Raw genomic sequence first — 24,407 nt, 5'->3', positions numbered from 1 at the left:
GAGGATTGGTTGGTTTGCCCAGATGGTTTACCTAAGGTCCTGCATCAGTGAGACAACAGGTCAGGTCCCAGCTGGGCTTGACTGCAGACCACAGGCTCTGCCTAAATTCTGTCTGGATGTTGATTCTGTGCCAGGTGTGTGCTCCTCACACCTGGCAAAGTGGCCACCACATTAACTCTGCCTTATAGCTGAAGCCTTATAACTGAAGAGACTGAGGCAGAGCCAGAGGAAGGGAAGTCTTATAGGTAGTGGAAATGGGACTTGAACTTGGTTGGGTCTCTCCCCTTCTGAGAGGCCACCACATGCTCTTTGCTTTCCTGTGTCTCTTCCTTCTAGATCCTGGCCCCCTCTCCTGAGGCTGGACACAGAACAGCCACTTCCAACCAGCGTGGTTTCTTCTGGCGCCTACGAGACAAGCAGTCTCGCCTGGGCCTATTTGAGATTGACCCGGGACATAAGCTACATAAGTTGACATGTATGATGCAGGCAGGATTGTGGGCTGCTACACAGGTCTCCATCGACCACCCACCCACGGTGAATGGTCACCTCATCTTGCACACCCCAAAGCACTGAGGGCAAGACATAGCTGATGGTCGGTCTGGCTATTACAGCAACACTGGGGCCAGAAAGGGGCACTGAGAGGAAGAAGGCAGGAATGGGCTGGCAGGACCTTCCAGGGTGACACCGGATAGCTCAGGATGTTGGTAGCAGGAGGAACCCCCTGATTGAATTGGTTGCTCTGTGATTTGTAAATTGTAGTGGGCTTTGTCTCGGTAGCCCCATCTGTATAATGGGTGTGGGAGGTTATAGTCCTTGGTTTCTGAGGCCCTCCCAACTCTTCCAGAGTAGATGGTTAGGGGACCCCACCCCCACTAGGCCAGCCCAGCCCATTCTCCCTGGAGCTCAAGCTAGGGCCATGCTAACTCAGCAGAAAGGGTCACCCAGCTGCCAGCTCAGCAGCAGGTCAGGCGGGTGAGCATATATATGTTTTCTCTGTGTGTGCCCATGTACCTCATCTGACCACATCCCACAGAATGGGCAAGAGGTCCAGGAAAATGCAGGGTGAGTCCTCTAAACCATAACCTCACCTCATCATCCGCTAAAAATCTCATATGGCTCCAGCTTGTCCTGGAGATTCTGCAAGGGACAGCAGTCCAGCTCATCCACACTCCATCCCCTGCTTCCTGGCTACAGACACTGAGACCCCTTTTCCTGCTGGTAGCCACCAGTGCTGTTTGCATTGTCACTAGCACCCCCTGCCCCTTTCAGCTCAGAGGTCACCTCCTCCAGTCAGCCTCCCTGATCTAGCCCCTGGCCTGCATCAGGCAGATCACTTGGCTTTGGGGCTATCTCCTTGTAGAAGGATGGATTGGGGTCATGTGTCTGAGGACTCATGCTAGGCTTGAACTCAGAGTTTGATGCTGGGGACCCAGTGGTAAGTAAGACACATCTAGGCCCTGTCTCAGGTCATTCTTCCTCCTTCATCCCTGAGCAATCTGGCAGCCCTTTGCAGGCACACTTGGGGACACCATGGGTTCTTTTTTGCTGAAGGACTCGTGTGTTTGTGTGGGGGCACCTCAAGATCCTCGGGTGGACAGTGGCAGGCCTTGGCTTTCCTTGAGACCCTCTGCCTATCTCTGCAGGGCTCACCCACTCAGGAGGATTTCTCTGAAGTCCTGACCCAGGTTCATGAGGAGGTAGGAAGCTCCAGACTGGTGGGAAGAGCCACCCCAGACTGGTGGTCTCGGCTCCCCTTGTTCTGCCTGCACTGTGGTGATGACTAGCTCCTGAGGGCTTTAGGGGAAGGGCGTGGTCGTCCTGACGCTCCACCCAGACCCCCTCGGGGCCGCTCTTTCTCCCCGCAGGGGTTCGAGATGGGCACCCTGGCTGGCCCAGTCTTTGCGCAGCTGCGGCGCAACCTGGGCCTGGTGGAGGAGGACTACCAGGCTGCGCTGGGCCCCTGTGGCCCCTACCTCCAGTTCTTCAGCACCTCCAAGAGCAAGGCCAGCTTCTTTCTGACGTGAGCTGGCGGCAGGGGGAGGGTGGGACCCGGGGTGGCGGAGATGCCGGGCTTGGGTGGGGGGGGTGCTGGGGGGCCCCGGTTCGCTGGGGACGCGGTGGGAGCCGCTCCACCCGGCTTGGACAGGGACCTTGTGCTTCCGCCCCGCAGCCATGACCAGCGCTTCTTCCTGAAGACCCAGCGGCGCCGGGAGGTGCAGGTGCTGCTCGCCCACCTGCCCCGCTACGTGCAGCACCTGCTGCGGCACCCGCAGTCGCTGCTCGCCCGCTTGCTGGGTACCGGGGCCGGGGGCGTGGCTAAGGATCCGGGCGGGGCCTGGGGCGGGGCCCGGGGCGGGGCCTGGAGAAACGGGTCGTGATTGGACAGTCCCGTGGGGGCGGGGCCACGAAGCGTGTCTGTCTGGGTCTGAGGATCTGGACCTAGCAGTAGAGCGCTTGCGTGGCATGCACGAAGATCCGGGTTCGATTTCTCGGTACCACACACACAGAAAAAGCTGGAAGTGGCGCTGTGGCTCCAGTGGTCGAGCGCTAGCCTTAAGAAAGCCCAAGGACAGTGCCCCGAGTTCAGGAGAGGTTGTGTATGTGAGGCAGGGACCTGGTTCTGGGGTGCTCACCCGACAATATCTCACCTTCCAGGAGTGCACAGTCTGCGGGTGGCCCAGGGAAAGAAGGTGGGTGAGGCTGAGGCGAGGTGGCTGGGCTCAGGGCTGTCTGGATGGGAGGTCCCGACTTTCCTCACTCCCATCCCCTCCTCAGAAGTACTTCATCGTCATGCAGAGCGTCTTCTACCCCACTGGCCGCATCGCTGAGAGGTGAGTCCCCCTCACCCCCCAGAGCAGAATCAGAGCCCCCACCCCAACCACACGCACCATCCCCATCTCCTGCTCCCACCAGCAAGGTGGAGAAACTGAGGCACAAGTTGGAGAAACTAGAAAGGAGCAAGAAACAGGGCTCACACCTGACATCCTAGCTACTCCGGCAGCTGAGATCTGAGGATCACAGTTCGAAGCCAGCCTGGGTAGGAGAGTCCAGGAAACTCTGTGTGTGTGTGTGTGTGTGTGTGTGTGTGTGTGTGTGTGTGTGTGTGTGTGTGCACGCACCAGTATTGGGGCTCTGACTCAGGACTGGAGTGATGCCTTAGCATGTTTTTGCTCAAGGCTGCTGCTCTGCTACTCGAGTCACACCCCCACTTATGGCTTGTGCTAGTTAAGAGTCTCTTGGATTTGCCTGCTCAGGCAGGTTTTGAACCTCAGTCATCAGATCTCAGCCTCCTGAGAGGATTACAGGTGTGAGCCACCACACCTGCCTCTGTTGTGGTTTTTACTTACAGTGTGGCACAGGCAGTGCAGAAGAAAGCTCTGGGCCTGTTTCTTCACCTCCAGAGGTTCACAGGCCAGGCAGGCTGGGGTATAGGGTGACACACACTGGTGTAAACTCACGCAGTCACCAGCGACCGTCAGCTCTTGTTTCTAATGATTACCAGCTGGACTTCTCCTCCCCCGCCCAGGTATGACATCAAGGGCTGTGAGGTGAACCGCTGGGTGGACCCTGTCCCTGAGGGAAGCCATCTGGTCCTTGTGCTGAAGGACCTCAACTTTCAGGGCAAGACTATCAAACTGGGTGAGTCACAAAGTAGTTGCTGCTTCCTCCTCCTCCACTCAGGGCGGCGTGGGGTAGGGGTCCCTGGCACTGCTCTCTCCCCAAGTGCTTTAAGACCAGATTCAGAGCTGGACACTGGTGGCTCACGCCTGTAATCCCAGCTTTCTCAGGAGGCTGAGATCTAAGGGGTCATGGTTCCAAGCCAGCTTGCACAGACAAACCTGAGTGACTCTGATCTCCAATGAAGCAGAACTGGAGCCGTGGCTCAAGGGCTAGCCTTGAGCAAAAAAGCTAAGGGTCACAGCTGAGACCCTGAGTTTAAGCCCCAATACCAATACACATACCATGCACACACTCAGATTCTGAAGTCAGATGGGTTTCAGCTCCTGGCTTCAGACATGGAATGGGGAGACTGAGGCAAATCAGAGCTGAATTTCCCTGCTTGTGACATGGGGCAGGAGCAGGTGGAGCCCTGAGCTTGGCACACTGCTGAGTGCTTGGGTGGGACACTGCAGGGTCCCAGAGAAGCTGGCTGGCCCACCAGATAGAACTGGATACCACCTTCCTGCGGGAGCTCAACCTGGTGGACTACAGCCTTCTGATGGCCTTCCAGACTCTCCACCAGGATGAGCAGCACCAGAGCAGCAGCATCTTCTGCATGGCTAGGTGAGCATCCTGTACCCAGGGGCAAGGCAGGGGATGTCGGATGCAATCTAGGCAAAGGCTGGTAAGGGCACATGCGGGGCATGTGTGTGGGGGGGGCTGGACAGGGGTGGAGGGCTGGAGAAGCTGATCCGTAGAGGCAAAAGGGAATGGGTGAGCCACAGTGGAGAACAGGACTGGCCAAGTCCAGCAGCACGGGGGGGGGGGTCGGTGCTGCTCTGTAGAAGCTGCCCACTCTCCAGCAGAAATATGCAGCTGTGGAAGGTTTTGGAGCAGCAGAATGAACTGTTCGATTTCCTGAGCCAGGCAAAAGTGGCTCCCGCCTATAATCCTAGGTAACCTGGATGCTGGGGATCTGAGGATCATGGTTCAGAGCCAGCCTGGGCAGGAAAGTCCATGAGACTCTTAGCTCCAATTACCCCCCTCCCCCCAAAAAAGCGGAGCTGTGGTGCAAGTGGTAGAGCACCAGCCTTGAGTGAAGTTTTAGGAACAGTGTTCAGGGCCGGAGTTCAAGCCCCAGGACCAAGCCGCTCACACACACGTTTTATTTTCCTCTCACTGTACCTCCCCATGGGGACTGGCTGCCTTCCTGTGGCTGTACACTGGACAGTACAGCTCCAAACCATTGGGGCCTCCACTGGACCTGGTGTCCCAGACCAGAGTACACAGAGGTGTGCAAACAGGCTGGGGCTTCCTGAAGGAGTTGGCCCTCTCACCCTCCCATTGGTCCACATGCAGATCTGTACACGGGGTGCAGAACCTTCAAGATCCGGGAGCCCAGAACCTCCGGCTGCTGCCCCATGTCCCCAATGCGCTCCATATCCTGGATGGGCCTGAGCAACGCTATTTCCTTGGCCTCGTGGATCTCGCTACGGTCTATGGGCTTCGCAAGCGGCTGGAGCACCTGTGGAAGACACTGCGATACCGGGGCCGGTCCTTCTCCACTGTCAGCCCAGCTTGCTATGCCCGTCGCCTCTGCCAGTGGGTGGAGGCACACACTGAGTGACTACCATCTGGCTTCATGCTCCCCATCCGGACAAGGGCCCCTGCCAGGCCCAGGGAGCTCACCTGCTTTTCCAAGTGATGTCCACATGAGGGCAGCACGTTGTAATTTATGCAGGGAGTTCACCTGTTGTTTCAAGTGATAGGCACATGAGGACAGCACACCCTAGCATGCAAGGAGCTGGCCTGCTGTTTCGAGTGATGGCCACACGAGGGCAGCACACTAACTCATGCAGAGAGTTCACCTGCTGTTTCAAGTGATGGCCACACGAGGGCAGCACACCCTAATATGCAAGGAGCTCATCTGCTGTTTCAAGTGATGGCCACACGAGGGCAGCATACTAACTCATGCAGAGAGTTCACCTGCTGTTTCAAGTGATGGCCACACGAGGGCAGCATACTAACTCATGCAGAGAGTTCACCTGCTGTTTCAAGTGATGGCCACACGAGGGCAGCATACTAACTCATGCAGAGAGTTCACCTGCTGTTTCAAGTGATGGCCACACGAGGGCAGCATACTAACTCATGCAGGGAGTTCACATGCTGTTTCAAGTGATGGCCACACGAGGGCAGTACACCCCAGTTCATGGTCTGACAGCTTGGCCCCCACTCATGGTGCTGAGCCCTGTGTAGTGCCAAGGACTTCCCTACATTATTAGTTCATTTGACGCAAAAAAACAAAAACAAAAACAAAAACCTCAAAAACTCTTTTTACAGACCACAAAATGGAGGCTGGGGAGAGGGAGGTGAAGGGGCTGAAAGAGATCATTCCGCAGTAATGCTGGAACCAGGATTCAAAATACCAGTTTCCCCCAGTTCTGGGGAAAGAGGGAGGTTGTCCGGATGGAGAAACTGAGGCCCAGAGACTCTGAGGGGCTGATGCACTGGTAAGTGGCAAGGTCAGCCCAAGGACCCAGGCCCTGAAAGGGAGATGCTCCTAGCTCACACAGTGCTCACGCTTTCCCTCTGGATGCCCCTTTGTCTCGCTGCTTCTGAGATGCGGTTGGGAGAAGGCGGGGTGGAGTTTTCTGAAGGGTCACCATTGATCTCCAGGGAACTCCAGCCTCTTCTGTGAAATGGGCACAAGGTTTAGTGGTCAGACCATGATTCTGAGCCACTAGCATGGTGGCCCATGAGGCTCCCATCTAGGCCTTATGGGAAGCCTAAATAGCCCCTGACCACCCCTTTCTTCCCTCCTCTAGGAACCAGCCTGGCCTCCACCCTCAGTTCAATCCAACCACCCAAGCAGCTTTTCCTCCTGAGTGATTTTAGAGCCTGGCAGTGTGACCAGGGTGAGGTGCTAAATCTCTCTGTGCTTCAGTCATCTAATATGTGAAATAGGATGCTAGAGGACCTCCTTAACTCATTAAATGTTTATTGAGCACCTCCTATGTCGTAGGGTCTGTGCTGGGCTCTGGAGATCTGGTCTTGCCCTACACATTCACAGTCAGACCCCGGGAGAGTCCAATGACCTGGATGCTGGGGAGCGGCTGGGGGCCTGGTGGTTTGCATCTGTGAGCCTCAGGAGGCTGAGCTCCGAGGACTGTAGCTTGAAGCCAGTAGGGGAGGAAACTCTTATCTCTAATTAACCAACCAAAAGCCAGTAGGGGAGCTGTGGACCAAGTGGTAGAACACCAGCCATGGGTGAAAAAGCTAAGGCACCGCATGATGTCGTGAGATCAAGTTCCAGTACTGGCACAGGGTGGAAAAGACATAGGAGAGCAATCTGGGGAGAGGAGCCTGGTGTGTGAGAGGGAGCAGGGCGCGCATGCGGCTGTGGGCTCAGAACTGATGCCCGAGGCCAGGCCATGAGGAACTTAAGAAGCTACTGGATAACCAGACGGGCCATCCCATAAAGCCAAAGACAGAGGGCTGGTGGGAAAGGATGGGGAAGCGCTGGGGTGATTCTGGTTCTAAAGCAGTGATATCACCATGGCTAGTGGTGAATGAGTCAGCTCGCGGTAAGATTGCTCCACCTCTCCTCCCGCAGCACCTCTGCTCTCCCTCAGCAGGAAGTTGAGACACTGAGGTTAAGCACTCAATAACACCAGGAGGTGACGGGGCGTCACGGCAGGAACTAGCGGGGTCTGCTGCCACATTTCCTGCGTGTGGATCCCGGGAGCCCACCTAGCGGGGCCAGCCCTGCTGGCACACACAGGACGGGTCTGTCTCCCTCACCGCCCAGCCTCTGACCAGGAGCCTCTGCAGGATCCAAGGCTGGACCAGCTGGAGGCCTCCAGGGGCCCAGGCGTCCTGGCGGCCTCACCCATCCACAGACATTAAGGAGTCACGTGCTGCCAGCTCCCTTCTGTCATCCTAGCTACTCAGGGGGCTGAGATTTGACTTGGCTTAAAACCACCCCAAGGTGCCAATGGCTCAAGCCTGTAATCCTAGCTATTCAGGAGATTGAGATCTGAGAGTCATGGTTCAAAGCCAGCCAGGCATGAAAGTCCATGAGGCTCTCCCCTCCCTCCCCCGTGGTACTCTTTTTTTTTTTTTTTGCCATTCCTGGGGCTTGAACTCAGGACCTGAGCACTGTCCCTGGGCTTTCTCAAGGCTAGAGCTCTACCACTTGAGCCACAGAACCACTTCTGGCTTTTTCTATGTATGTGGTACCGAGGAATCAAACCCAGGTCTTTGTGCATGCTAGACAAGCATTCTACCACTAGGCCAAACTCCCAGCCCCTGTGTGGTACTCTTTTTTAAGAATGAGTATTGTAATTTATCATTGGGGTAACATATAGAGGGGTTACAGTTACATTCGTCGGGTAATAGGTACTTCTTGAACATGATACCCCTTCTCATGTTTTTCTCTCACTTTCCCTCCCCCTACCTCCTCCCAATCATAATTAACCACCAGAAAACCAGAAGTGGTGCTGTAACTCAACGTGGTAGAGCACTAACTTTGACCTGAAGAGCTCAGGGACAGCACCCAGGTCCAGAGTGCAAGCCCCACAACCAATAAAAACAACAACAACAAAAAAAAAAAAACTCAGCCGAGGTAGACAAATATGAGAAATTCTTATCTCTAGCTTATCTCTAACTAGCAAAGTCAGGAAGTAGAAATGTGGTTCAAATGGTGAAACACTGGCTATCAGTGGGAAAAAAAAACTGTTCAAGAATGTGAGGCCCTGAGTTTGAGCCACAGTGCTGGCACAGGACCCACAACATTAGGCAGCACTCTGTGCCCTGAGCACTGGGCAGGTCCCCTGAGCATGGCACTGGTCTGATTGTGGAGCTGAGCCTGGGTTGGTGGGGGACACATGGGTTCGTGGACAAGGAAACACATTTATGGAATGGGCAGAGGAATTTCAGAATGCAACAAATACAGTGGAAAAAAGAAAGAAAGAAGGAAGGAAGGAAGGAAAAATGAAAGCCGAGTTTGGCAGTGCACACCTGAAATCTGAAATAGCATGTAGAAGGCTAAGGGAGGAGAATCTCAAATTTGAGAGCAGCTTGGCCTGTGTAATGAGAAACTGTCTCGAAAGCAACAAAGCAAGCTAGCTGTCCGTAGCTCACACCTGTAATGCTAGCTAACCAGGGGGCTGAGCTCTGAGGATCCTGATTTTAAGCCAGCCAGAAGTGAAACTGTGGCTCTCGTGGTAGAGTCACAAAGGTCATGGCCCAGAAAGGACTGGCATCAACATGAAAACAAGAAACAGCTATACTTCACTTATTTCTTCGTCCTTTGTGCCAATACTGAGGCTTGAACTCAGAGCCTGCGAGAGTTTTCGTTGTTGCTTTGCTCAAGGCTAGCACTCTACCACTAGAGCTGTGGTTCCACTTCTGGCTATTTTAATGGTTAATTGCAAATAAGAGTCACATACTTTGCTGCCTCGACGGGCTTTTGAGCCTCGATCCTCAGATCTCAGCCTCATGAGTAGCTAGGATTGCAGGCCTGCGCCACCAGCACCGGGCTCATTTCTTCATATTTACCTGAGGACTTACTCAAATTAAGAGAGGCATTGCAGAGCCTAACCACAGTGAAGCCAGTTTGAATTCAGACTCCATCTTACTGGAATACCTGTTTCCTAGAAAGATAAGTTTCCAGAAAGCTCACACAGTGTCTCAATCATGTTTTTCCTGAAACTGCCTCACCAACAACTACTCACCAGGTGACAAACACCAGAGCCCTGGATGTGAGAGAGCATTGTCTTTTTCAAGAGCCCCAGACATAAGATAGCATTGTAAATATTTTCTATTTTCCACTCCTTCATTGTTTAAATGTGAAGCAATCATGCAGTAACTTAGCTGGAAACCCGGTAGCCCTGACTTTATTTATTTATTTATTTATTTATTTATTTATTTATTGCTTGCCCGTCCTGGGCTTGGGCTCAGGGCCTGAGCACTGTCCTTGGACTTTCTCAAGGCTAGAGCTCTACCTCCTGAGCCTCAGCACCACCTCTGGCTTTTTTCTATGTATTGGTACTGAGGAATCGAACCCGGGTCTTCGTGCATGCCAGGCCAGCCCCCTACCACTAGGCCACACTCCGGGCCCAGAGCTGCCTTTGTAACGGACAGAATGGTCGGGGCTCGCTCGGGCCGCCGTGTCTGCTGAGTCCAGGCGGGAGCTCGCAATGAACGACTCTCATGCGCCTACCCCGGATTCCGCTCCTTGGTGGCCTGTGGGGACCCCGAATTCTGGGCACAACAGCATCTTACATTGTACTTGCTGAATCTCGCGACCCTCCCAGTGCCACCCAGGGCTGTCTGGCCGAAGCCCCTTCCCCTCCCCTTCCGGGACAGTCGCTGCTGGAGCGCCCCAGTATTCACCCGACCCCAAACCCAGAGGCCGAACCCCAGGCCCCGCCCCTGACACCAGGCCCCGCCTTCGCGCGGCCCGGACGCCGGCGGCGTGCGTCCGCCTTGACCGCGTAGGCTCCGCCCCGGGTCGCTCCAGCCGTCCGCAGGCCCCGCCCCTCCGCCCAGGGCCCCGCCCCGTAGCCGCAGGCTCCGCCCCTGCCCGGGGCCCCGCCCCGCCGCGGCAGGCTCCGCCCCCCGCCCTAGGCAAAGCGAGCTGGGCTTCCTGCGGGCGCAGCTGCGGCCGCGCCGCCGCCTCCGCCCCGGGCTCGCTCGGCTTTGCCGCCTGGCTGACGCGCCCGGCGGGACATGGAGCTCCGTGCCGCGAGTCGTGAGCCTCACGTGCGCCCCGCCGTGTCCGCCCGGTTAGCATCCGGCCGGGGGAGGGGGCGGTGGAGTCTGGAAGGGTGGAAATCCCAGGCCGCGCCCGCGCCCCGCGGCGAGGGAGGTGACGGATGGGGTCGCCCCGCGGCTCCGGCATCCCGGCTTCTTCTGCCCCACGTGTGACCTTGAGCCCGGGCGCCTTCCCTCCGCTGCCCGGCCCGCTCGCTCCGGGGTCTCCCGCCGAGGTCCCCCAAGGTCGCTGCTCCGGGCTCCCGGGCCGGACGCGGTCGCCCTGCGCGCGGAGACGCCGCCTGTCTTCAGCCTTCCCTGCCTCAGTTTCCCCCACATCCTAGGACCGGGTCTGCCTTCCCCATTCCTGGCTCTGAGCCTCTGGGTCTTGGCGGGCGCCTGGCTCGCTCCTCTTTCCAGCTGGAGCCTTGGAGACCGCGACCCCCGGCCTGCGGAGGAGGAGGGGCGGCAGCATGAAGGCTCCGGTGAGCGGGCGGCGGGCCGGGGTCCCCGGGAAAGCAGCGTCGGCCCCCACGCCCCGTGAGGTCGGGAGCGGGTTTGGGTCAGGGCTCTCCTGCTCTGCCACTTGGGTGAAGCTCTGCTTCCTGCTTCGGGGTAGTTAACGGGTCCCGAGTCTCTCAAACTTTCCTGCCTGGGCCGGCCTGGAAGCTCGGATCGCAGGCTCCTGAGTAGCTAGAATTACAAGTTCGAGGCCGCTGTCGGCTCCCCCGGGGGGCTGCCTGGCTGGCGATGCATAGCCTAGAAAGCTGTGAGAACTCGGGTCAGCCACTCTGCCTGTAATCAGGAGCCTCTGGATGGAGGGTGGGGAAGCAGATGTTGGGGGACTGGGATTTCATCCTCCACTCCAGGTCTCTGAGTCCCCTGGACAAGGGGGATCGGGCTCTGTAAAGGGCCTGAGGCCCCAGGGGTTGAACCCACTCCTTTGAACAGCTGGCAGCACAGAGGAAACCTATTTTTAGGAGCTGATGTGGCTTATGGGCAAAAAAGAAAGGGTGGGCCTCTAGCAGGATGTGAGGAGGTGGAGGGGCTGCCAAGAGTGGGGGCTGCTTTCCTACTCTGATTCTTAGAGGTGGCTCAGTGGCAGGGTGTCTAGGCGGCATGGGACCTTGAGTTCAAACACTAGAGCTGGCAAAGAGAAAGGGGGGAGAAGAAAACCAGAGCTGGGCACCAGCGGCTCACTCTGAAGGTTGAGATCTCATAACCGAGGCTCAGAGTCAGACCAGGCAGGAAAGTCCATGAAACTTTATCTCCAGTTAACCACCAAAAAGCCAGAAGTGGATCTGTGGCGCCTAAGGCCTACCACCAGTACAAGAAAAAAGAAAATTAGAAGCCAGAGAGACATCGAGATGATGGCATAGAACCATGGTTCTGCCCTCTACCAACCAATGAGTCCTTGAGAGCCTTTTGGAACTTTAGCTGAAGTTGCCAGCAGGCCTGAGCACAGGTTGAGGACCCAAGGACTTCCTTAGTTTAGCTGACCTTTGGCTCCTGGTTCTCGGAGGCAGGAGCTCTGGGCAGCAGCTTTCCTGTTATTGAAAGAACTTCTGTGAAAGTGTTCTCAAGTCCTCTTCCAGCCCTGGACTGCTGACCTAGATCCTGGGCATCAGCCAAGAGAATACATTGAGTTCGTTGGGGCAGGGGACAGAGATGGGGTCTGAGGCCATGGGCAGATGGCCCCAGATATGCAAATACTGCCTGAGGCTGCATAGTGCCTGAGCTTCCAGGTGAGAACTTGTGCTTTGTAGAACCTAGTCTGAGATATGCTGTGCACTTCTTTGTCATGTAGCTCTAAGCTACAAGCTTTATTCCAAACCAGCCTCCATAGCTAGAAGGAAGGTTTTAACTTTATCTCCAGGGCTTGTTTGGTGCCTGGCTGTGCCGGGAAGGCCAGGTTAGTGGAGATGGGGGATTCCAGGAGCTGCAGAAGTGGAATGTAGACCTGGAGGCCAGGTGTGGGCCCTCCCCCAGGACCACTGTCCCCCTCAGGGTCGTCTTCTGCTCGTCGCGCTGTGCACCTTGGCCGCCTCTGCTGCCTACATCCTTCTGTGCTGCTGGGCCTGCATGCCTCTCTGCCTGGCAACCTGCCTGGACCACCACCTCCCTCCCTCCGAGCCCACGGTGCCAGGGCCTCTACACTTCAGTGGATATAGCAGCGTGCCAGATGGAAAGGTGAGTCAGCCTGGCAAAAGCTGTCAGGGTGCCCCAGATCCAAGGGCAGTAAGAGCCAGGCTTGTGCCAGGCCAGCCTGAGTCATGATGAGATTGGCCTCTGTTCACCATCTATGGGGATCACTACTAGCTGCTGTACCTCTCTGAGCCCCAAGTTCTAGAATGAATGTGTGTGTGTGTGTGACTGGGCCTTCAACTCAGGTCCTAGGTATTGTCCCTTAGCTTTCTCACTCCAGGCTGGTGGTCTACCATCTGAGCCACAGCTTCACTTTTGGCTTTTAGCTGTTTAATTGGAAATAAGAGCCCCATGGAATTTTTTTTTTTTTTTTTTTTTGCCAGTCCTGGGCTTGAGCTCAGGGCCTGAGCACTGTCCTTGGACTTTCTCAAGGCTAGAGCTCTACCACTTGAACCTCAGCACCACTTCTGGCTTTTTTCTATGTATGTGGTCTTCACGCATGCTAGGCAAGCACTCTACTACTAGGCCAAACTCCCCTCCCCCATGGACTTTTATACGTGGATTGTCTTGAAACCATAATCCTCAGGCTTATCCTCCTAAGTAGCTAGGAGTGCAGGCCTGGGGCAAAACTCACCGATTTTAAGTGTACAATTCAATGAGGGTTTAAAAAAATGTCTGACACAATATACTGTCTCCATCATAAACCTTATCTGTCAACTCATCATCCCCCAGAATGCCCTATTGCAGCCCTCTGTGGACTGATTTTCACTGGTTTGATAGGGCATTATTGGCTTTCCCACAGGAAAATAGAATACGCGCCAGGCCTTTGGAGTGGGAATTTTCCTGCTGCCAAGATGGCAGTGGGTGTCTGGGTACCTTCCATCTCCATGCAGACCTGTGGGCAGCCTGGCCTCCAGACATCCTGTGTCTGAATTCCAGCAGCCACCAGCTCCCCCTTTCTCCCAGGAATTTCCCACTGCATCCTCACACGTGAGCCAAAAAGATGTTGTATATACTCCCATTTTACAAATGGAGGCTCACAGAGACAAAGGATTTTATCTAGGCAGGGGCAGAGCTAAGGATTAAGGCCTCTGAGAACTAGTGATACTCAAGGCTGTTATAGACACTGAAGGACCCCTCCCTTTTTTTTTGGTTGTGCTGGTGAAGTCAGGCTCCTTTGCTTATTAGATGGGCATTTTACCACTTGAACTTTTCTGTTCCATTTGAATCACAGTCCTCCAGATTTCTGCCTGCTGTGTAGCTAGGATTACAGGCATGAGCCACCAGCAATGGCTTTGAGGTTCATGTTTACTTAACTAACACAAATATGACAACTGATCTGTGCCAGAGACTATTCGAAAAATATTAGCTCCTGTGACCCCAACGAGGTTCCATTAGGATTTAAGCACCGACACGGTGATGGCTGTGGCTAATACAGAATCCTGGGGCTCTGCCTATAGACTCTTATCGTGGTCACTTGCTGTTTGTGTGGCTTGGGTTCTACTCTACCTGCCCTGTCAGCCAGTTGGATTAAGATCAGACCTTAGAACTGGTAATGCCTTGGGCCAAGAGTTTGGCCTACTGGTAGAATGCTTGCCTAGAAAGCATGAAGCCCCAGATTGGATTCCTCAGTCCATAGAAAAAAAACTCAAGTGGTAGAGCTCTAACCTTGAGAAAACCCAAGGACAATGCTCAGGCCCTGAGCCCTAGCCCAGGGCTGGCAAAAAGAAAAAAAAAAAAAGAAGAAGAACTGATACTGCCTTGGGCAAGTCAGTGAGTGTGTCAGAATGGGCAAGGAGCAAGTGCCTGGAAGCCCTGTGCCCACCTACTGTGTGTGTCTAACTCTCTGTGTGTTTTCTCTCCAGCCGCTCATCCGTGAGCCATGCCACAGCTGTGCCGTGGTCTCCAGCTCTGGCCAGATGTTGGGCTCAGGTCTAGGCGCTCAGATTGACAACGCAGAGTGCGTATTGCGCATGAACCAGGCGCCCACTGCGGGCTTTGAGGTGGACGTGGGCCAGCGCAGCACCCTGCGGGTGGTCTCTCACACCAGCGTGCCGCTGTTGCTTCGCAACTACTCCCACTATTTCCAACAAGCCCGAGACACGGTCTACGTGGTGTGGGGCCAGGGCAAGCACATGGACCGGTCCCTGGGCGGCCGCACCTACCGCACGCTGCTGCAGCTCACCAGGATGTACCCGGGCCTGCAGGTGTACACCTTCACCGAGCGCATGATGACCTACTGCGACCAGATCTTCCAAGACGAGACGGGCAAGAACAGGTGAGCTGGCTGGGGACCAGGGCTCTGTTCTGTCCTGAGCGTGCCGTGGGAGACAGCCCCCTCCCATGGTAGAGTCACACACGGGCCTGGCCTCTAATGGGAGACTGGAGGTGGAGGGCCTGTCAGTCACTGAAGGTTCCCAACAGGTTTAGAACCCAGTGGTGCTGAGCTTGTGAGCACAGGCTGGGGCTCCACGGCTGGCTCGGGCGGTGTGAGGGCTCATCGGTGCCCTCGGGAGGGGTGGCTGTACCATCTGAATTGGCCTCTGAGGTTCCTCACAGAAAACCAGCCCCCTTTACCCACCAGCCACTGGACCTAGTGCTGTACAGCAAGAGTGCGTGCGCTCTTACACTTCTTCTTGGTGGTGGTGGTGGTCATAGGGCTTGACCTTGGGGCCTGAGCACTGTCCGTGACCTCTTTTTGTCCAAGGCCACTTTGAGCCACAGCTCTACTTCTGGTTTCCTAGTGGTTTATTGGAGATAAGAGTCTCATGGACTTTCCTGCCTTGGGCTGGCTTTGAACCTCAGTCCTCAGATCTCAACCTCCCGAGTAGCTAGTGCTACAGGAGTGAGCCACCAGAGCCCAGCTGTTTTATTTTTTATGCTGACGCCTTGAACTCAGTCCCTTTGAGGGACACCGGCCTCTGGTAGTTCTGCTGAAAACTTGGACTTTTCTCGGCTCTCCTCTGCCGTCTGGACACATACAACTGGCTCTTGAATCTTTTCTGTGCCTCTGGGGGCCACTTTGACCTAAACTGCCATGCTCTCCTGACCTTGCAGCAGCCTCTCGCTGGTTTCTGCTTTTTCCCTTGCCCCTTGCAATCTAGGCTTGGGGTCCATCTGCCCTTCTGGATTCATTTCCATCAGCTACCTGCCCTCCGTGGCTTTGTATCCCATGGAGAATGAAGTCCAAATTCCCTCTCGACTCTCCTGTCCTGCCTGCCCTGGCAGTCCAGCCCCTCCTGCCCTGAGACCTTATCTCCTCTCACTCTGTTCTGCCCGTACTGGCTTAACTGAAGGCCTTGGCCCATGTCGTTCCCAGTTCTTCCTTGACTGCCTTCCTGCCTGCCTTCCCTCCTTCCTCCCTCCCTTCCTTCCTCTCTTCCTCCCCCCTTCCTCCGATCCTGGAGTATGAATTCAGGGCCTGGGTGCTGTCCTTGAGCTTCTTGTGATTGCGTTCTACCACTAGCATTCTACCACTGGAGCCACACTTTCAGCTAGTTTGGTAGTGTAATGGAGATAAGAATCTCAGGGACTTTCCTGCCAGTCTGGCTTTGAAGCTCAGTCCTCAGATCTCATTCTCTTGAGTAGCTAAGAGTATAGATTGAGCCACCAGCTCCCAGCTGTTGATTCGGTTTCTCATTGCTACTCAGGACTGGAGGAAAGGTCACCTCCTCTGTCTTCTTTCTTTCTTTCTTTCTTTCTTTCTTTCCTTCTTCCTTTCTTCCTTTCTTCCTTTCTTCCTTTCTTTCTTTCTTGTCCTGGGGCTTGAACTCAGTGTCTGAGCTCTGTTCTTGGGCTTTCTCAAGGCTAGCACTCTACTACTTGAGCCAGTGCACCACTTCCAGCTTTTTCTGTGTATGTGGTACCAAGGAATCGAACCTGGTTCCTTGTGCATGCTAGGCAAGCATGCTACCACTAGGCCAAACTCCCGGCCCAAAATGTCACCTCCTCAATGAAGTCCTCCCTGACCACTCCACCTGTGGGAGTACTCTTGTCACTGACATTCTTCACCTCATGCATGTTTCCCTGTTTGCTTTGTGTTTAACAGCATGTTACCTCTGACATTACCTCATTTGTATACTTGCTTGAGAACATTAGCACCCAGTGTGACAGGTTCAGGGCCAGCCTAGAGCCTGGAAGGTGCTTAGTTTGAATGCACTGAGCTGGCTGGAGCTTCTTGGTAGAGGTTGAGCTGAGGCCTGGGGCTGCCGCACACCCATTTGTGCTAAATAGGATGTAGGGACCCAACCTGGCCAGACATTGATCAAACCACCTTTGAATTATTCCCATTTCACAGGCAGCATGCTGAGGCTCAGAGAGGCTGATGAACAAGTCTGATGAGGCAGGGCCAGAATGGAAGAACCTTTGACTAGAACGGGTTCCTCCTTAGCCACCACACGTTGAGTCTAAGAGGAAAGGATGTGGCCTCCGCCCCCACCTCATCTTCTGGGGATTGTGCAGATCCTGTGAAGCCAGGGTCTTGACTGCAGCTCTGCCTAGTTTGGATCCAGCATCCCCTCAGGCCCTCTGCTGCCCCCAGCTGGCCCGACCTCTTTCCCAGCTTCCCCCAGGCTCCTCTCCCTGCAGGGAGGGGCGTGGTGTTGAGTCTAGAGAAGGGCTCTCTGTGTTTGCTGACTATGTTTGCACATCTCCTAGGAGGCAGTCGGGCTCCTTCCTCAGCACCGGCTGGTTCACCATGATCCTGGCCCTGGAACTATGTGAGGAGATTGTGGTCTACGGGATGGTGAGCGACAGCTACTGCAGGTCAGACTAGCAGCAGGGCTGCACAGGAGATGGGGAGGGTGTGACCTATGAAGGTCTCAAGCCAGAAAGTTGGGGCACTGTGGGGCCCTCGGGGGGGGGGGGGGCAAGGCTCAGACACTCGGCCTTGGCAGGGAGCCTCAGAATAGGCTCTGCTGCCACCTAGTCCTGTGGTGCTGTCTGGAGCTGTCCCCCTGCCTCCGGAAGCTCTGCTTTGAGGGTAGACTCCAAGAAGGCAGCGCACCTGTGGGCCAAATGTGTAAGAACAGACCCTGCCTGGCATCTGTGAGGTCCTGAGTACCAACGAAGTGTTTCCCCTGCTTTTCTTGGAAGATTGGTTCTTGAATCATTTAGAGAGGGAAGGAAAAAAATATATATATTGTGGCTTTCTCCCAAAAGTTCTTGAACCATTTAGGAAGAGTAATCTACAAGAATGTTCCCCACACATATTAGGCCTGTATTCTATAGAATTCTGTGTCTGCCCGGCAGGGAGAAGAGCCACCCCTCCGTGCCTTACCACTACTTCGAGAAGGGCCGGCTGGACGAGTGTCAGATGTACCTGGCCCATGAGCGGGCGCCCCGCAGTGCCCATCGCTTCATCACCGAGAAGGCTGTGTTTTCCCGCTGGGCCAAGAAGAGGCCCATTGTGTTCGCCCACCCATCCTGGAGGGCCCAGTAGCCCGTGGCCAGCAGCTGGCATGCCTCCACCAGGCCTGCGGCCCAACCTAGGCCGCCACACTCCAGCAACGAACCTTAATTTAGGAGTCTTGCCTCCTGCCATCTGCCGACCTCGGGTTCCTTCCTGTCCTGCCCTGGGAACATTTGGAGAGCCGTCTTTGGCCTCCTGACTCGAGGGGGAATGGAGAGGGTGCCCTCATCTCCATGCCTGCTTCCTGAAGAATCCACGTCTTCATTTGGGGCGTCCCCCCATCACCAGGTCTCTCAAGTGGCCTTTGCCCTGGGGCGGTGGCCCCTCCCACTCACCAGCATCTTGACCTTGTGCCAGTCCTGCCCTCCCCCCCTGCTGCCTTGGTGCCATATTCTCTCCGGCCGGTAGCCCTGGTTGGGACAGCCTAGAGCCTGCAGTTTGGTAGGTGTGAGGGTCTTTGAGCCGTGGGCACCAGGGCCACCTTTGGAATGTACGGGTAAACCTGTGTTTTCTGGATGCTGTGTCTTGTGTGCTTGTGGTCCCATAACCCATTTACTGGAGGGTGGGCCAAGCCTGCAGCCCCGCCCCCTCCCCCTCCCATAGGCTGGGCTTCTCTACAGCTTTCCACCTGCCTTCCTCTGTCTGCCAGGTAGCCCAGCCCCTTCCCCTTCCCCTTCCCCACAACTCCCCGTCTGGGGCTGTTCTGGTGGTGCTGGCCCAGGACAGTGGCTTCTTTGGGATCCTTCCCCGTGCTCAGTGGGAGCTCAGCTAGCGCCTGAGTGGGAAGGAAATTCGACCCTTCATCAGCGTGGGAAGGAAATGATGTCCCTAGTCTCTTTCCTGGCCCATGGGTCAAATTCCAACAATATTGCCAGTTAAATTCCCTATTAACTCTGGAGTTGATTCCTTTATAAGGCAGGAGGGCGGAGGGCAGGAGGGGGTGGATGTGGTAGCCCAGGCCTCAGGCCAGCACCTGGCCTTTGCTGAGAGTGGGAAAGCAGTGGTAAGGGTGCACCCGCAGGAGAGGCAGGCGTACATTTAGAGGAAGCCAGCCTTGCCGAGGAGCCCAGGGGGAGCCCAGACAGTGAGAGCAGTGGCTGAGCCTGGATGCGGCCAGGACGGAAAGCTGATATCCCTATTCCTCCTCTTCACCCAGAAATCAGAAGACTAAAGAATGGAGCCCCGGGGTCTACTGCCCATCACCAGGTTCGGGGCGTTTCCATGTGACCTACGGTAGTCACCTCAAGCCTGGTCCTGAGCTTGATCTTTACAAAGAAGTATAATGTAATCATTTCACACCAGGACCTTATGAGAGATTTTATGTCTTCTTCTGTCTGACGTTCTTAGGCGACCTGGCATCTGGGCCCCAGCATGGCTACTGTGGGCTGCCGCAGCCTAGCCAATTTCAAGTGGTCTGGAAGGGTATGCATGGGTGGGAAGAGGGAGGGAGAAGGCCTCCAGGTGGGGCTGGTGGCCAAACCACATCCGTTGACGGGGCAATGACCAGTGTCTCTTAAGTAGGGATTGGGCAAATAAGAGTTAGGTGGAAGATGAAACAGCTATAGAATGAAGCGAGGCCTAATTCTGACTCCACTCCCTGACAGGCTGTGGGACCCTGGCAAATAAGTGCTATCTCTGTGCCTCAATTTCTTTATAAAGTTATTAAAATAGTTCTCACATCGCAGGAGTTCAAAGCCATTGGGTTGCCCTTGGACTTGTCAGCTTGGCATTTGAAATGTAGGGGCCACTATTTTTCTTTTTGCCATTCCTGGGCTTTAGCTTAGGGCCTGAGCACTGTCCTTGGACTTTCTCAAGGCTAGAGCTCTACCACTTGAGCCTGAGCACCACTTCCGCCTTTTTTTTTATGAATGTGGTACCGAGGAATCGAACCTGAGTCTTCATGCATGCTAGGCAAGCACTCTATCACTTCCGGCCCTGGGAGCCACTATTTAATCACCATCAGTCAGGTGTCTGGCTCACACCTGTAATCCTAGCTTCTCTGGAGGTTGAAATCAGAGGATCAAGGTTCAAAGCCAGTGAGAGAAGAAAAATCCGTAAGACTTTTAACTCTAATACACCAGCAAAAAGCCAAAGTGGAGCTGTGGCTCAAGAGGAAGTGTGCTAGCCTTGAGCAAAAAAAACCTAAGGGCTAGCAGGCATCCAGGCCCCAGGATCTACACAAAAAACGAAACAACGTTCTCCTCATCTAGCTCACCCCAGCCTTGTAGGGGAGGCTAGCGCCAGCATGCTACATTAGTTGTCTCCCTGCTTAGGGCCACATTGTGGGTGTCTGAGGCCCAAGATTCTGTGGGTTCTGAAGGGATTAGAATTCAGCTCCCTCATGAGATGCCGAATCCTTTTCCTCCTCCTCGCCTTCAGGATGCCATAGCCCAGCCCTTGGGCACAGAACACAGAGGCCCCTCTGTCTTAGCCCTGCCTTGGGGTGGGGTATTTACTGTTGGGCTGGCCCAAAACACATGTTCCTGGTAAGGTGACTAGAAGGATCTGCTGTCAACCATTTCCTTCTGAGGGTGCAGACGGCCTCCTCTGCTGGCCTGCCTGCCGAAGGCCATTCCCACCATGAGGCTGAAGACCCCTCTCCTTGGCCACTGCTGGCCCCGTAGCTGCTGGAAGGTGAGTGTAGGGGCTTTCAGCCCCCCACATCTCTGTGGAGGAGAGGTACACCTAGGTGTGGAACCTTTTTGTGTGGGGGGGGGGAGGTCGAAGGGCTTGAAATGGGCCTGGGCACTGTCTCCGAGCTCTTCAGCTCAGGGCTACCACCCAATCCCTTGAGCCTCAGCCCCACTTCCCCTTTTTCTAGTGATTAACTGGAGATAAGAGTCTCACGGTCTTTAGTGAAGGACTGGCTTTGAACCGCAATCCTATCCCACCTCCCGAGTAGCTAGGATTACAGGCCTTAGCCGCCATGCCTGGCCCAGTGGAGCCCTTCTTTAGGTCTCCTTTCCTGTCCATTTTCTGGTTCTACTGCTGATCCACCAATGTCCATTTGAGCCTGGATGGGGAGCCAGGTGAGAGTCACTGCTCCAAGGTGGCCCAGGGCCAGGCCTGCAGCTTCTGGGTACAGGGACCACCCGTGTGCCAGCCCCTGTCTAGATAAGCATAGTGCTCCTGCTTGCCCAGGCCCCTACCTGCCAGCCACTGTCCTCTCCCACTGGCATTTTTGCCGTAGCTGGAAGGTAGGCTTGGATCCCAGTGGATCTGTGTGCACCCTCGGGAATCTTGGCCCTGTTCTCTGAGTCTTGCTTTATTTTATTTCTTTTTGTGCCGATACTGGAGCTTGAATTTGGGGCCTAGGCTCTGTCCCTCAGCTTTTCTTCTCTCTCCCTCCCTCCCTCCTTCTCTCTCTCCCTCCCCTCCCTTCCCATCTCCTCTTCCCCTCTCTCCCCTACCCCCTTTCCCCTCTCTTTCTTTTTGCCAGTCTGAGGGCTTAAACTTCGCCTGAGCACTATTCCTAAGCTTCTTTTGTTCAAGAACTCTACCACTTGAGCCACAGGGACACTTCCACTTTTTCTGTTTATGTGGCACTGAGGACTCAAACCCAGGGCTTCATGCATGCTAGGCAAGCACTGTACCAGTAAGCCACATTCCCAGCCCTCCCTTAGCTTTTCACTCAAGGTTGGTGTTCTACCACTTGAGCTAACTCCACTTTCTGTTTTTGTTTGTTTAAATAATTTTTTTCTCTTTTAAAAATTTTTATTGGGGACCAGGAGTTTGGCCTAGTGGTAGAGCGCTTGCCTAGCATGCACGAAGTTCTGGGTTGGATGCCTTGGTAGCACATATACAGAAAAAGCTGGAAGTGGTGCTGTGTTACCACTTGAAAAAGCTCAAGGGTTTTTTTTTTTTTTTTTTTTGCCTTGAAAAAGCTCAAGGAGCATGCCAAGACTCTGAGTTCAAGCCCCAGGAATGGCAAAATAAATAAATATTGGACTGAGAATGTGGCATAGTGGTAGAGAGCTTGCCTAGCATGCATGAAGTCTTGGGTTTGATTACTTAGTACCACATAAACAGGAAAAGCTGGAAGTGGCAGTGGCTCAAGTGGTAGCTTTGAGAAAAAGAAGCTCTGGGACAGTGACCAGGCTTTGAGTCTTACGGTCAGCTGAGCACAGTGGCCAGCGTCTGTAAACCTAGCTCCTCAGGAGGCTGAGATCTGAGGATCATGGTTCAAAGCCAGACCGGGTACAAAAGGATGTGAGACTTATCTCCAATTAACCTCTAGAAAATGGGAAGTGGGGCTTGGCTCAAGGGTAGAGTGGTAGCCTTGAGCTGAAGAGCTCAGGGACAGTGCCCAGGCCAAGTTCAAGCCCCATGGCCCACAAAGAGAGGGGGGGGGGGAGGGAGGGAGGGAGGGGGGAGGGAGGGAGGGGGGAGGGAGAGTGAGTCATGGTTTTTAGTGCTTGGCTGGCTTTGAACTTTGCTCATTAGATCTCAGCCTCCTTGAGTAGCTAGGATTACAGGATTGAGCCCAACAATTGTCATTTAAAAAATTGTTTCATCGTTTTCTTAACTTTTGAAATAATATAGTTAGGTCAAAAGAAAAAAAGTTCCAAATCATATCATTCTAGAACTAACTACTATTAACTATTTTTTTTAGGTTGTCCTGGGGCTGGACCCAGGGCCTGGGCACTGTCCTTGGGCTTTCTCAAGGCTAGTGCTCTACCACTTGAGCCACAGCACCACTTCCGGCTTTTTCTGTGTATATGGTACTGAGGAACGGAACCCAGGGCCATACTTCCAGCACCTGTTAACATGTTATGTGATGTCTTGCCCATGTGTGTGCCAGTACTAGAGTTTGAACTCAGCTTCAGGCTTTTGCTTAACTTTTTTGCTAAAGGCTGGCACTCTACCAGTTGAGCCATATCTCCACTTCTGGGATTCAGTGATTAATTGAAGATAAGAATCTCACAGACTGGACCTGGAATGTGGCCTAGTGGTTGAGTGCTTGCCTAGTATGCATGAAGCCCTGGGTTCAAGGACAGTGCCCAGGCCCTGAGTTCAAGCCCCAGCACTCCCTAACCCCCCCCCCCCACACACACACACACAGAATCTTACAGACTTTTCCAGGCTGGCTCGGAACTGTGATCCTCAGATCTCAGCCTCCTGAGTAGGATTACCCCTGCCTGACTATGAGATGGGGGGGGTGTTATTATGTTGTCCAATCTGACCTTGGACTTGATCCTTCAGCCTCCTGAGTCCTGAGATTATAGGTGTGTACTGCCATGACTGTAACACTTTAATCTTAATGCAAGGACATCTTCTCATTTTCATTTGCTTTATCTTTTTTCTTTTGCGTGTGTGTGTGTGTGTGTGTGTGTGTGTGTGTGTGTGGTTTAACTGTGATATATGTAATGTCATATTTATAACATTTAATGCATAAGAGTATTATGAACATCTTGAGCACAAGTTCCACTTACAGACCAGCCTATTACTATCATGTGTACACCTTTTTATTTCCTCCCCTGGGGATAGAACTGTGTTTTTGATTTTCATTTTTGTTTTAAAAACTCATCACTGAAATAGGCAAAAGCTATCTTCAGGCTCTGGCTGTAAGAGCTGAGCTGCTGTTTGCTTTATGCTTCAATAATGCTGTATCATTTCATTTACCTTCCAGCATTTATCTTTTTCATGTCTCTACGAGTCATCTGTGTTAGGAAAATGTGGAGAACAGAAAAGGATCAGGGTAGCCTCTGTGGTCAACAGGGGAGGACTGTTTTTGAGGAACATCAAGGGGCAGAGACCTCCCCCCAGGACTGGAAGTTGCTGCGTATCTGAGCTGGGACTGGAGCTGGGTTTTATGAAGCCTGAGCAAAGACGTAGAAGTCATTGGGTCAAGGGAAGTGGAGAGCTTTCTGGTTAGGCCATGGTGGGATGTTTACAGTCAGGCTTAGGTAAGTTTCCCTGCTGGAGTCAGGCAGTCTGTATTCATCTTTGGTGGCTAGGCTGGTATCTGTATGCACCTGGGAAAACAATATGGGAATCAATCCTTTATATCCCATCTTTGGATACATAGAAAGAATGGGCCTAGAATGGAAAGGCATGTTCTTTAATCCATACAACTGTAGCTCATCCATTTTTCCTGCTATATAATACTCCTTAGCGCAAATGTTGCATAATGTACAAAAATATTCCGTTCTTCTGTTGATGTTATCTCAAGCAGTGCTGCTGTGGACCTACTTGGGTGTGGGCATTTGTGAGGATTTCCCCAGGGTATTTGTTCCCAGGAGTGTTCCGGAAAACGTTGGGGGGCATTCACTCAAGGAGTAGAATGGAAAATTTTACTACTTTGTTTTCCAAAGTGGTTATACAAGAAGCAGTTTTTTAAACCTTGCTTTCTTAATCCTATAAATGGCCTGAACACCCTTTCCTGGCAGAGCCCATTGACCTATGTACTTTAATAGTCTACTTAGAAGTTCTTGAA

At 53.9% G+C, this 24,407-nt stretch overlaps 2 protein-coding genes across 2 annotated transcripts; both read left to right on the top strand.

Moving 5' to 3' along the window:
- The first annotated feature begins 348 nt into the window (after nucleotides 1-348).
- On the top strand, nucleotides 349-5,979 carry Pip5kl1 (phosphatidylinositol-4-phosphate 5-kinase like 1). Its single transcript, XM_090329218.1, has 9 exons — nucleotides 349-534; nucleotides 1,644-1,697; nucleotides 1,866-2,020; nucleotides 2,171-2,295; nucleotides 2,656-2,690; nucleotides 2,776-2,831; nucleotides 3,527-3,639; nucleotides 4,134-4,284; nucleotides 5,020-5,979. Exons 1-9 carry the CDS (start codon nucleotides 478-480, stop codon nucleotides 5,285-5,287), a joined length of 1,014 nt encoding a protein of 337 aa, XP_090185344.1. The 5' UTR covers nucleotides 349-477; the 3' UTR covers nucleotides 5,288-5,979.
- A 4,480-nt stretch (nucleotides 5,980-10,459) lies between these two features.
- Nucleotides 10,460-18,487, top strand: St6galnac4 (ST6 N-acetylgalactosaminide alpha-2,6-sialyltransferase 4). Its single transcript, XM_090330711.1, has 5 exons — nucleotides 10,460-10,901; nucleotides 12,424-12,606; nucleotides 14,427-14,839; nucleotides 17,218-17,325; nucleotides 17,812-18,487. Exons 1-5 carry the CDS (start codon nucleotides 10,890-10,892, stop codon nucleotides 17,999-18,001), a joined length of 906 nt encoding a protein of 301 aa, XP_090186837.1. The 5' UTR covers nucleotides 10,460-10,889; the 3' UTR covers nucleotides 18,002-18,487.
- Nucleotides 18,488-24,407: the final 5,920 nt, after the last annotated feature.

Source organism: Megascapheus bottae, chromosome 3 (assembly GCF_031878675.1).
Source record: "Megascapheus bottae isolate mThoBot1 chromosome 3, mThoBot2.hap1, whole genome shotgun sequence".
In the NCBI taxonomy this organism is placed as follows: Eukaryota; Metazoa; Chordata; class Mammalia; order Rodentia; family Geomyidae; genus Megascapheus; species Megascapheus bottae.
This window is presented reverse-complemented; position numbering and strand designations above follow the sequence as displayed.